The sequence below is a fragment of the Scleropages formosus genome, chromosome 17 (assembly GCF_900964775.1).
Source record: "Scleropages formosus chromosome 17, fSclFor1.1, whole genome shotgun sequence".
In the NCBI taxonomy this organism is placed as follows: domain Eukaryota; kingdom Metazoa; phylum Chordata; class Actinopteri; order Osteoglossiformes; family Osteoglossidae; genus Scleropages; species Scleropages formosus.
The window spans coordinates 1,036,661-1,050,596 of record NC_041822.1 but is presented as its reverse complement, the minus strand read 5'-3'; the positions used below and the strand labels follow the sequence as shown (position 1 = coordinate 1,050,596).

Here is a 13,936-nt window from a genome sequence, read left to right as displayed (position 1 = left end):
CACACACACACACACACACACACACACACACACACACACACACACACATTTTCAGAACCGCTTGTCCCATACGGGGTCACGGGGAACCGGAGCCTACCCGGCAACACAGGGCGTAAGGCCGGAGGGGGAGGGGACACACCCAGGACGGGACGCCAGTCCGTCGCAAGGCACCCCAAGCGGGACTCGAACCCCAGACCCACCAGAGAGCAGGACTTTGGTCCAACCCACTGCGCTAATTAATTTCATATTACTTGAAATTAATGTAGAAACACAATGTAAAATAAATTCCTCCCTGGGTTATCCAAAAGTATGCATTAAACTGTACAAATGAAGATTGCCAAGATTATTGGATGGTTTATTTCTTCCTGAAATTACATTATGACAATAGAAAAAATGTCATTTTATCTAACGACCATTTCAGTATATCTTCTTGCAGCTGCTGGGGTCTTTTAATGAACTCATTCCAATTTCACTTGTCTGTGACCTTCAGAATTAATAACCTCAAATATCACAGGATATATCGTGTGTATTGAGTATACAGCACCTGTCATACTTTAGCCCGACAACATTAATGCTGAGCATGGTACTCCAACACCATGAGCTCTCCAGAGCACTCCATAGCAGAACTTCGTCATCCATGCATGCTTCAGTTACCCTTACAAGAAATGGCACTCTGTAGTCCTCACTGTCTCAACTAATAACATTATAGTATTGGGTGTCACTAAAGGGACAGGATGAGGCAGATTTTTTTTTTTCTATCTGTGGTCTGTATGGAGGGTGACAAAACAGATCACCACCACTGTCACTGCTGCTGTAGGTCACTGGAGTGTAAGTGCAGTTTGCTTTTCACCTCACAGAAAAATAATTGGATTTTATTAAGTTACAGAATTATAAAAATAACAGGACAACACAAACACACAAATGGTTTATCACTGGCTGAATATTAAGTTCACTTTACCATGGAGATGGTAGTGCATTTCCTTGAACAAAACATTGTTTTCTAACCTTTTCACCCATACACAAACTCTCTCTCACACACGCACACACAAACACACACACACAGTATATGCATTTACAAACATGAATTCTTGCGCTGTATGACTCTGAACTGTGGAATTATGGCTCCTGAATGTTTTAGACTGCATTGGATTACCACACCCTGGTAGCTGTGTAGATTGTCCTTCTGAGAATGTTCTCATAGCTCTTAGTGATACTGGCCATATCTCAGACAGTAGAGATGGCACTGGGGTCCTTTGAGACAGGGGGCCCTTTTGGGGACAGCCTGTCCAGGACTGTAACCTGTGAAATGATGGTGTTTTCCGTGAACACGGGCTTGCGCCTCTTCACTAGACTCAGACGGCCTTGTGTCTGCCACTCCACCAGCCTTCGCCTCATCTCTGCCTGGACCTGGGACAACGACAAGGTGTATCCTCAGCAGTTACTTTCCCGGATCTGAGCCATCCCTGCATCAAAACCAGTCCCTCCCTACTTTAGCAGACCCCAAAACACTGCTGAAAAAAATAAGATTATTGTTTTAGTGTTCCCAATGAAAAACTTATTCCCCTTTCTAGCCTCTAAACTCAATAAAAATCCACAACCCAATCAGGACTTAAACCTTCACCCCAAAACTCAAGTAGCTAAACATTATCTCATAAAAATTCAAAACTCTCCAGATGTTGGTAGTAATGTGTTACATTTACTGTGCTACTTGTACTTAACTAAATTTTGGGAGAAATGGTACTATTCAGAGTAGTTTTTGTAGTTTCAGTGTATACCACATCTATAAGGAAATAATTCTTATTTAATACTTTAACTTTCTCTCCATAAACATAATTAATTTGAAAAGGTATACTTGCTGCATCTCAACCCACAGGTGGTCCCCAATTTACGAAGGTTCGACTTAAGATTTTTTTGACTTTACGATGATGAGCTGGCAGACATTGATGAGCTGACAGACATTCAGTAGAAATTGTACTTCGAATTTTGAATTCTGATATTTCCCAGGCAAGCGATACGTGGAGCGAAACTCTCTTGCAATGCTGGGTAGCAGCAGCGATCCGCATCTCCCAGTCTGTCACGCAGAGGTGTATTAGGTGTATTAAATGCATTTTCGACTTACAATATTTTCGACTTCCAATGGGTTTTGCAGAACGTAACCCCATCGTAAGTTGGGGACCACCTGTATGTCTTTTGCTAAAGGATGTCAGTCAAATTATATGAACTCCCAAGTTTGTATCTCACTTGCTCATGAAGTACCCTTAAGAGAGGTTCTTACCCTGAAGTGTTCTAGTAAAAATTACCCAGCTGTATAAATAGGTAAATAATTAAAAATTAACTTAACACAGCAAATTGGTTTGGAAAAAAGCATTGGAATCACCATTGAATCACTGATGCAATACATCAATCACTCCTTACCTCTCCATTCAGGAAGCAGTACAGCAGAGCCACCACAAAGCCCTGAAACATATGAAACCCTCAGTAATGTAACTGTCACGAATTTTTCACATTTCTGGGTTATGCACCATATTTAACCATTTGTTTATTTTGTGCTTAATCAGTTTTGCTTGATAGTGCTACTATGCTAAAGTTATCCTTTTGTAACCGTAAAAACAGTAAACATTTCAGTAAATAGTGCAATACCGTTATTAAGATTTTTTTAATGTAATTGTTTTGTTATTAGAAGGGATTTTAATAAAGCATTTAATTACAGTTGATAAATAGGTAATTGATAAATTACTGATTATTTACATATTCCCAGCCTTTGCAAATTAAGGAATGTAATTTTTTATTTTGCCATATAATTAATTTCAACAATTTTATGTGACACTTAAAAACTTGAAATCAGTTTTGCCTGCAGAATGTACCATAGGATAAAAACTGAATCTAGCAGAGTACTAAATAAAGACCCTTAAATGCAAAGCACTGAATAAGGGCTGATGACAAGTAATAGAGTAAGACATACTAGGGAAACAGTTACACCTGCACTGCCACCTGATCAACATCAACTGCTGACACTGGACACTAACAAGGTTAGAAAGGTTCCGCACAGTGTGAGGAAAGCGGCTGGTCCTGATGGTGTCCAAGGCTGTGTACTTCGCGCATGCACCGACCAACTGACACACGTCTTCACCAGCATTTTTAACCTCTCCTTGGCCAGCGCTGTTGTCCCTACCTGCCTCAAAACTACAACAATTGTGTCCATTTTCAAACAGCAAAATGTGAGTTGCCTGAATGACTATCGCCCAATTGCACAAAGTGCTTTGAGAAGCTGATTCTGGCACGTATTAAAAGCATCATCCGCAGAGGATGCAATCAGCCTCGTCCTCCACACTGCTTGGAGTCCCTGAATGGGTCGAACACATATGTCAGAATGCTCTTCATTGACTTCAGTTCGGCCTTTACCACGGTCATCCCCAATGCACTGGTGTCCAAACTCCACAACCTAGGCCTAAACACAGCGTTCTGTAGTTGGACTCTGGACTTCCTGACCAACCGTCCCCAGAACATTATGTTAGGAAAGCACACATCCTCCACTCTCACCCTGAACACTGGTGTTCCACAGGGTTGTGTGTTGAGTCCTCTGCTGTATGCACTCTTCACCCATGACTGTCTACCTGCCCACGCATCAAACACCATCGTGAAGTTCACAGATGATACAACAGTCATTAATTTGATTACAAACAATGATGAGACTGCACACAGGGACGGGTTACAAAACCTGACAGCCTGATGCTCTGTCAACAATCTCATTATTAACACCAGGAAAACAAAGAAGATTGTGGTGGATGCCATTACAAAAGACCTCTCTTGGCCCACACACACCTCTACTGTCATTGGAGATGCACAACAATGCCTTTTTCTTGAAAAGACTGAGGAGAGCGAGACTGCCCCAGGATCTTCTTGTGAATTTCTACTGATGTACAGTGGAGAGTGCACTGACGTATGGCATTACAGCATGGTACACCAGTTGCACAAGAGAAGAACAGAAGACTCTGCAACGGGTCATCAGGACGGCTCAGAACATCATTGGCACACAGCTACCGGCAATCGAGGACATTTATCTGTCCAGATGTCAGAGCAGAGCCTCCAAAATTATCAGGGACCCTACTCACCCTGCACACCGCCTCTTAAACTGCCCCCCTCTGCAAGGAGATACAGGACAATTCATTCACACCCCACAAGAATGAAGAACAGCTTCTTCCTCAGAGCTGTGAAACAGCTGAACACTGCTTAATTTTTATTGTATTATATTGAATTGTACTGTATTATCTATTTATCTATTTATCTATTTATTTACTGTATTATCTGCTTAAACTGTTTAATTTTCTATTTTTATACTTAAGTGCTGTGTTTTATATTGTTGTCTAAAGAACTCAGGGAGTTCCACTATAATTCCGTTGCATTGCACAGCAGTACAATGACAATAAAGTCTTCAATTCAATTCAATGACTAATCCAGAGTTCAGATAAAGATCTATATAGCCAAATGTCTTATGTTCAGGAGCAAATGCTGCAAACCACTGGCTTACCTGGAAGGAGCCAAGGCCCAGCTCGATGTACAGCCTGGCAGCCTCACCCATGCTCTCAGGAAGGAATGCGAACACTATGTAGTGCATACCGAAAAGTGGTATGAGGAACAAAGTGGACTTTGCCAGCCTCCTGGGGGAATGAGGAAAGAAGGGGCTGGAGTGTTAAGGCTTCAGGGTGACCTCCCCTGCAGACACCATGTCCAACTTCCCAGATTAAACATTAGTTACCATTCTTCTCATGCAAAACCTCTAATTGCATTATTACACATTTGAAAAAGAACCACTTTAAGGTAATGAAATATGCATATTATGAACAACCAAACTGAAGTTAATACAAGATAAGATGGTAGAAATACTGGTGTATACAACATTCAACAGGCATAGGACTCAGTATAAAAAGAATTATATACCACAGTTTCAGCAAAATTTAGCCCTCAGTTTTTCTGTTGCAAGACCAAATTATTTTACTATGAATAATTTTCAATAATTCCAAAATTAAAGATATTTTTAGAATTCCATTAAAAATAAAAACCTGAAAATGACAACTTCCCTATGCCCCTTGTCATACCTGTGAAATAAAGGCAAGTTTATTCTTGCTTACAAGGTTCACTCTCTTGATCTGCAATTCAGCTGTGTCTGGACCACTTAAAATAAATATGCCTGAGACCAAAGCAACATTTCCTATACATTATTTTATAATGTGGACCAATGACTTTCACATTCAACTTCCAAATTAAGTAATTAGGGACAGATTGTTGAAAAACATAAAACTGCAAAGCCTTGAACCTTTACAGAAGCACAGTTAATAGATTATAAAAAATGATGGAAAATGGCATAACCCAGCCACTACCAAAAGCAGGAAATTCTACCAAACCATGCAGTTTTCAACTGTCAGCAAAGTGATCAAGAGGTCAGCTGGAACACTGACAGAGTTGTACAGCTCACTGACTGAATGAAAAATACTGCCCACAGACCAACAGTTTCTTCAGCAATTCACCAATAGGACCCCTTTTAAGAAAGGAAACACTAAAGATTCTGGTAGACTCTAAGATCTTCACATTGAGTCATCTGCACTGAATTTAAGTTACTTGAATACCTTGAACTTATTGAACAACTTAATTGAAATCGAGGTCTCAAAGAAAATCACACACACATACACACACACACACACACACACAATGTCTACAACCGCTTGTCCCGAGTGGGGTCGCGTCAAACCGGAGCCTAACCCAGCAATACATGGCATAAAAAGAAAAAGAAAGGGTCTGAAAGAAAAGCATTCTTTTTTATTTTTGTTTAGAATGCAAAACCTAAAAGACACCACTGTTAATGGCTGTGTCAGCATCACACTATGGAGCTGTGTGTAGTACAGACTGAGAAGATGAGGAGAATTCATTTGTAAATGTAAATTTATTTTTGAAAAAAAAAAAAAAAATTACCAGTACAGCCCAAATTTTGGACTGCTTCAAGGAGCCTTCCTACATTCCCCAAAACTCTGAGATGTACGTCGCTTTGGAGAAAAGTGTCTGCTAAATGAATAAATGTAAATGTAATGTAACTCCATCCAACAATCCTCAGATCAGCTGCTTTGATGTGTCTCTAATGCTGTCTTAATAAGCATCTATTGTAGATGGTCATCATCATTCAATTTCAGGCAGGGGAGTACAACCCCACCCCAGCAAGGGTGGTACCATTGGTCAGCTCACAATATATTCACATAGAAGAAATTAAGCCAAATGTATGTATGCTTGAGCCAGCTTAGCCTAATTTTATGATACCCAGGCAGGCTACAGCTGTAGCAACACCTCTTAAATTGGTATTGTAAATTAAATATTAGCTCAGGCTCTTGTAGTACAACATGTGTAGTCACTTGCTGTGGTATTAATGAGTTTGGGATTAATAGGCTTTGGGTTTTTCATACTACAGCAAGCTATCCACAGTTCCTACAGATTTATCTGAATAAGAAAGAAAAGAAAACATGAGTTCTTCAGCTGATACCATACCCTTGCTCTCAATTTAAAAATTAAAACAACTAAACTTTTAATATAATTCTATAATTGTCATGGTTTTCGTCCCAGAAGGAAGGGGCGGACTCAAGAGCAGAATGCACCGGGGTTTATTCAGACGCTAGACAGGAATCAAAGTCAGGTACAAGCAAGGGTCTTCGAACTGCAAACGGGCTAAACCAGGAAATCCAGTGTCGGAGTCGGGAGAACAGGCAGTGGGTCAGAACACGAGTTCGCGGTTCGCGGTTCGCGGTTCGCGGTTCGCGGTTCGCGGTTCAGGGTTCAGGGTTCAGGGTTCAGGGTTCAGGGTTCAGGGTGGGAGCGAGGAGTGAGGACGTGATCGGCGAACAAGGTTCCGCGACCCTCATCGTTCGTTTCAGCCCTTTAAGATGTCGAGCCCCAGGTGTATCCGATTACACCGATAACGTGGGTGTGGCAATAATCAATTACTAGCTGCGATAGTATCAAAGCTTGACCACTGGGCTTATAATTAATAACCAGTGTGATGCTAATTCTTGCTTTTACACATCAGAGCATCTTAATGATTCTGGAAGGTAAAATATCAGATAAGTAGTAATTTATTCAGTGCCAGTTATGACGTGAGAGACCTTATTTAACATAAGGTTATATAACTGTAATGGATGAAAAAACTAAACATCATATTTAAAATGGGGCAGAAGGAATAGCACTTGTGCTATGTGATAGGATGTGGGTTCAAATCCCGTTATCTGAGTAGTTTTCATGTTCTCTTCAAACTTGTCTGGCTTTAGTCTGGGTGATGCAGTTTCCGCTCCCCCGTCCCACGACATAGCCAAACTGATGACTCCAAATTGCCCATAATTTGTGTATGTGTGAGTGAATGGATGTGTCAGTGCTCTGCAATGGGCAAGCATCCTATCCAGTGCGTAGTCTGCCTTATTCCTTATCCTTCTAAAACAGTCATTGCTCTGCCTTGACCCTGCATTAGAATAAGCTGTTAATGATAAATTGGATGGATGGATGGAAATTTAAAACGGAAAATGAAAATATAAAATAAATAAAATTATGAAAACACATGCTACACTCAGAAAGAAATACTTCATTACTTTCACACATTTCTCCCTCAAAGAAATATAAAAATAAATTTCATGTTTCAGTGTTCAAAATAAAGATACAATGACACAAACTGTGCTCTGCCTCGCATAAGTAGCAATGTTCTTAAAAACTACGAGCTGTCAGTAGCCTTTCACTCTCAGCTCTGCCGTCAGCTACACATTTTCTGCTGTAGAACTGCTAACCTGTCAGCTCTTGGTTGCTTCTCAGACAATCAGATGCACAGAGCGCTGCTTTAATCTATAACTCTGAAAGATGCCATTTCCGTGACATGTCACCAACTCACAAGGCCTTAGAAACTGAACCCAGGCCATGCAAGATGCTTGTGAACTCCACCTGATCGCTTGCATACATTATCTCAAAGTGAGCTATCCGAATTCTATACCTTTCCCTTGTGAATTTTTACATTTTGCAATACACATATTTTTTCCATAGCACACAGTACAAAATGGTATGCCTAAAAATTATGATTCATATAAGCATCACTCCTGAGGACTATATTGTTGCACATGGTGTACAGCATATTTAACCTCAGCCAGGTATACAGCACTGGAACATTATATAAAGCTTGTCTTGTAAATATATAGAAAGTAAACTAACAAGGTGGGAAGGATTTGTCACAAGGACAATTTGTGTGGGTAGTTAATCAGGTATATGGAACAAACAGTGCTCTACTATGATCTTACAGAGATGTGGACATGGATTCTGGAGGGAGTTTTGAGGATGAGAAGAGAGCTATGTGCTTTATTCATTAAAAAAAACTTACATAAAAATATGAATACGTAGACACACAGCAGCATGGAAAGCTGCTCCAACAGATTCTCTCAGAATATATCACAGAAAATTAGGCCCTCAAGCGTAGCTTTCAAATCTTTGCATGATGTGGAATTTATTAGTTGGAAGACCATTTCAGGATTCTGGGGGACAAAAGCTGAATGTTTTACTGTTAATAGGGGTTTTATTTAGTCTAAGATTTACTCAAAAAAGTGCTATTTATGATCAAAGAGTTAATTCTAGTTTGCACATCATGGACTGTAGGATTGTACATCATGCACAATAATGTGCAATAACTTCATTACTGTTCATTTGATAGTGTAGTGGTTAAAGCTGCAACATTTGGACTCAGATTGTAAGTGGCTTTGGCAAAAAAGTGCCAGATAAATGAATAAATAAAAACAAATCTTACAAAATATAGTAGATTAACCTTGCATTTGCAGAGAAAACACATTTTTTCTGTACATAGTAATTTGTGTACTCTTTAACGTTGGCTAAGTTCACTGGCTATAAATATATATATATTATATATATTTTTAAACCATGTTTTGTGAACATACAGGTTTGGCTTAAAATGTTAAAGCTCAAATTCTCTGGAAAGCTCCTGTATTGATTATAGTCAAAGGTTAATGACTGATTAAAATCAAAACTCACAGGTTGAACCTAAGGTCTCAAACATTATAGGCTTGTTTATTATTTTTGTTCTATAGACTTTCATTACCAGCGGGTTTGGATGGGTACTGCTCTCCGGTGGGTCTGGGGTTTGAGTACTGCTTGAGGTGCCTTACAATAGACTGGCGTCCCGTCCTGGGTTGCCAGGCAAGGCTCCAGCTTGCCGCTACCCTGCTCCGGACAAGCGGCTACAGCCAATGTATGCGTGTGCGTGTGTAACTTTCATTACAGGCAGTCCCCGAGTTACGAACGTCCGGCTTACGTAGAACCCGTAGTTACGAACCACCCCCTTACTGAATGGAAGTAGAATTTTTTGTCATCCTTAAGTAACAATCAAAGAAAAACTTCATAATTAAGCCTCTTATTTTCAAAATTCGGTTACATACAATGGTTTGTAATAACAAACGGGCACTACTTTGTGCTGTGCATTAAAATATTACATGTCTACAGCAGTTCGTCGGCTCGTGGGCAGGGTGCGTGACACCGAGGTAGGACAAAGACTTCTGCCTTTTCCTGTTAAGTGTCTTGTGTGTTACTGTATTTGGGTTTAATTTTTTTGTTTTTACCCTCCTAACCATGGCACCAAAGCGTCAATGTGATGCAAGTGATCGGGATGCTTCAAAGAAAAGGGAAACGATCACGACTGAAACTAAAGTGGAAATCACATACACACACTGTCTGAAACCGCTTGTCCCAAGCAGGGTTGAAGCAAACCAGAGCCTAACCTAACAACACAGGGCACAAGGGTAGAGAACACACCCAGGACGGGATGCCAGTCCATCATAAGGCACCCCAAGTGAGACCCCCAGACCCGCCAGAGAGCAGGACCCGGCCAAACTTGCTGCACCACCACACCCCCCTATAAAGGCACCATCCTTAAAGTGGAAATAATAAAGCGAAAGGTGAAACACTGGTTCTCTCTCTCTCTCTCTCTCTCTCTCTCTCTCTCTCTCTCTCTCTCTCTCTCTCTCTCTCTCTCTCTCTCTCTCTCTCTCTCTCTCTCTCTCTCTCTCTCTCTCTCTCTCTCTCTCTCTCTCTCTCTCTCTCTCCAAAAGACACTTGGAATCTCACTCCAGAGATCTAACCCCCCTGCTTTCTCAAAACTACCTTGCTTTGCTCTTCTAAGTCCTGTCCCTCATCGTTCGCCAGTCCCGTTCCACCTATCTTTGATAAGGACTGCATGCCTTGTCCCTCGACCACGATTTTGGATCCTTGCCTCTGTGAAGTTCGTCAGTCAACCGATCTACCATTCACCCGTCACCAATCGTGAGAACACGTCTAATCTTTCGATTTTGAATAAACAATCCTGCACTTACATCTAGCTTCCTCCGTGCCCTCTGTGCATCATCACAATAGTAGCATTTTTTATCTTTTTCTATGCCTATCTCTATTACAAATACAAAAAATTGTATTATTATAATTGTTATAACTATTATCATTACATTCTTACATTGTATTATTATTATTATTATTATTATTATTATTATTACTGCATTGTTATATTAAAGATGTTTTAACATATCCAGAAGTGTTTCTTTAAAGTTTTTTTTATGCATAGAAAGGTACACGATATATGATATACTAAGACAAACATTTGACAAACTGGCGTTAGATACCCACCATATCTAACTGTTTCGACTTATGTCAAAATCCGGCTTAAAGACAGAGGACACGGAACTCGTTCGTAATTCGGGGACTGCCTGTATTAGTTGTCATTGCTTATATAGCATCTGATATCTACTGTATATTATTCAGAGATTTTTGCATCTAGATTTCAAACAGTACCCAACTAATGGCCCTAACAGTGTTCTTACAACCCTGTCAACTAGAAGCTACCCACCTTTGTATTTCCTACCAGCTGTGGACTCTCAAAACCTGAACAGTCTCCATTTAGCTTCACTTACTTCCAGAGAGCTAGGAAACATAAATTAAATCAGCTAAGAAACATAAATTAAAACAAATTGAATTAAAACATAAATGAAATCGTTAGGTCCCGCAGGACTCAGTACTGGATCCTCTGCTCTTCTCGATCTACACCTCCTCCGTCGGCCCTGTCATTGCCTCCATGGATTGAAAAACCACTGCTATGCTGATGATACAAAACAGAGATCCTACACCTCCCAACTGGTCTGTCTTCCTGTCATGATCTCTACTGCAAATCTCTCCTGTCTGGACTCCCAGCTACTGCCATCAAACCTCTACAGCTGATATAGAATACTGTTGCCCGGTTTTGTTTGACTTGCCGAAGCGCTCCCATGTATCTCCTCTATTTGTTTCTCTGCGCTGACTTCCTATAGCTGCCCAGATTAAATTTAAGACTCTGGTTATAGCTTACAAATGCATCAATAAAACTGCTCTCAGCTATCAAGTGCTACACCCCAACCAAACCACAACGCTCTTCCACATCTGCCCACTTGGTGGTCCTGCCCACGAAAGGTAAAGCACAAAGGTTCTCAGTTCTTGCTCTATTGTAGTGGAACAAGCTCCCCCTCTCACTTAAAACCGCTGAAACTCTGTCCATATTAAATATTAAAAGGGATTAACTTTTTAGTTGCATGCAGTGCTATCAACCCATGATTACAGTAATGCCTGCAGCTCAATATTGCTATAAATTCTTTGCTTACCTGAAACTCTTATTCAAAGCAGCTCACAGTGCATTGCCCTTTTATAGTGCTGGACCTTTAATGGAGCAAGTCAAGGTAAGTATTTTACCCCTAGATATTACAGCTATACAGGGGGCGCAGTGACACAGTGGGTTGGACCAGGTCCTGCTCTCCAGCTGGTCTGGGGTTCGAGTCCTGCTTGGGGTGCCTTGCGACGGACTGGCGTCCTATCCTGGGTGTGTCCCCTCCCCCTCTGGCCTTATGCCCTGTGTTGCCGGGTAGGCTCCAGTTCCCCGCGACCCCGTATGGGACAAGCGGTTCACAAAGTGTGTGTGTGTGTGTGTATATATATTACAGCTATAGTGGGGACTCTGATTACAAATCTATACAATTAGCTACTATCCAACAGAGGATTCTTCTCATCTTAGTTAAACGATTCTCAGTGCAAGCAGTGACATTGTATTATAAAACCATTAAGATACCTTTTTGTTCTGAGAAACTTTGTTTTCAAAAGAGCTATTTCATTTAAAAATGGTCTTATGAGGCAATTCAGGAATATTTCAAAACAAAGTTTTCTTTTTCTGTTTCAGATTTGTGTATATAGATTTGAAGAGGGACATAGTGGTATAGTGGCTTTGGCTGGAGCTTGCTCTGTAGTGGTCTGGGGTTCGAGTTCTGCTTGGGGTGCCTTGCGGCAGGCAACACTCCTGCCACATTAAAGCAATTCAGAATGCTGCAGCAATAATTATAAGCATGAACCAGAAAGCATGATTGTATTACACAAGTTCTCATGTTCCTGCATTGGCTCCCAATGAAGTAATACACACACACACACACACACACACACACACACACACACACACACACACACACACACACACACACACACACTGTCTAAGCCGCTTGTCCCATACGGGGTCGTGGGGAGCCGGAGCCTAACCCGGCAACAAAGGGCAAAGGGCTGGAGGGGGAGGGGACACACCCAGGACGGGACGCCAGTCCATCACAAGATACCCCAAGCGGGACTTGCACCCCAGACCCACCAGAGAGCAGGACACCCGGTCCAACCAACTGTGCCACCACGCCCCCCAAATGAAGTAATATATAGGATAAATCTAAATGTTTATATACAAGGTTTTCAAGAGTTTGTCAGTTTATCAGAAGTTGTAAGTCCACACTGTCCACAGTGCAACTTGTGATCACAGGCTAGGTCTTTCTTGAAATCCATAGATTAAGTAAATCAACTTACTAGGACAAGTGGGATAGAAGATGGATGGATGGATGAATGGATGGATGGATGGATGAACTTTTACATAGCGTTCAGACAAAGGATCCCAAAACTCTGGAATAGTTTACAAGCCAGTGGTAGAGATGCCACTTCAGTTAGCACACTGTAATACACAATTAAGTGCCATCCTTTTTTTTGTATAACTGTACAGTGTTAGTATACCATGGTGAGGTAGGTTGCCAGCTGGCCTTGGACTCCCTAAGGTTTTTTCCTTCTCTACTGGCCTTAATTAGTCTGGTTTCCTTTCTTCTATTTTTTTCTGACATTATTCTTCACTTCTTTGTTTATTTTTTCACTTATTACTTAATGCACCTCATTTAGTTCTGAGATCTTTAAAGTATTGTGGCACACAGCACTGTGGGTTTGGATGGGGCAAGGAAGGGCACAGAGGCAACATTCACACACACACACACACACACACACACACACACACACACTTTCAGAACCGCTTGTCCCATACGGGGTCACGGGGAACCGGAGCCAACCCAGTAACACAGGGCGTAAGGCCGGAGGGGGAGGGGACACACCCAGGACAGGACACTAGTCTATCGCAAGGCACCCTAAGCAGGACTCAAACCCCAGACCCACCGGAGAGCAGGACTGTGGTCCAACCCACTGCGCCCCCCTACTGCAACATTCATCCCGAACGATTTATTTTTGAACACCAGCACCAGGGAAACAATGCTATCGGTCTGAGGACCCCATTTCCTCCAGGACCTACACTTACAGCCAGCCTTCCCAGCCTGCTTAGCACCCCCAGACTCTTTCTCTATACACTGGTAGGCACAGTCACCCCATCATTTTCCCCATAAGTGCCCCCAGTGGTTGCACACCCACATTTAACATTATTCCCTACAATGCAACTATTTACATTACACAGGTTTCCCTCCTAAAACAGTAATGCGGGCCATTACAGTATTCTTTAATTTACTTTATAGTTTACTCTTCCAGGAACCTGTTGGGAAGGCTTACA

At 41.4% G+C, this 13,936-nt stretch overlaps 1 protein-coding gene across 1 annotated transcript in view; it reads right to left on the bottom strand.

The window, feature by feature from the left end:
* Positions 1-1,069: 1,069 nt before the first annotated feature.
* LOC108931015 (vasoactive intestinal polypeptide receptor 1-like) overlaps positions 1,070-13,936 on the bottom strand; it is a 43,453-nt gene continuing 30,586 nt past the window's right edge. Inside the window, exons 11-13 of the mRNA XM_018746569.1 lie at positions 4,529-4,658; positions 2,416-2,457; positions 1,070-1,407 (exon numbers count right to left, since the gene is read on the bottom strand). Of these exons, the coding sequence (XP_018602085.1) occupies positions 1,225-1,407; positions 2,416-2,457; positions 4,529-4,658 (355 nt within the window). The 3' untranslated portion in view covers positions 1,070-1,224. The remainder of the gene's footprint in view (positions 1,408-2,415; positions 2,458-4,528; positions 4,659-13,936) is intronic.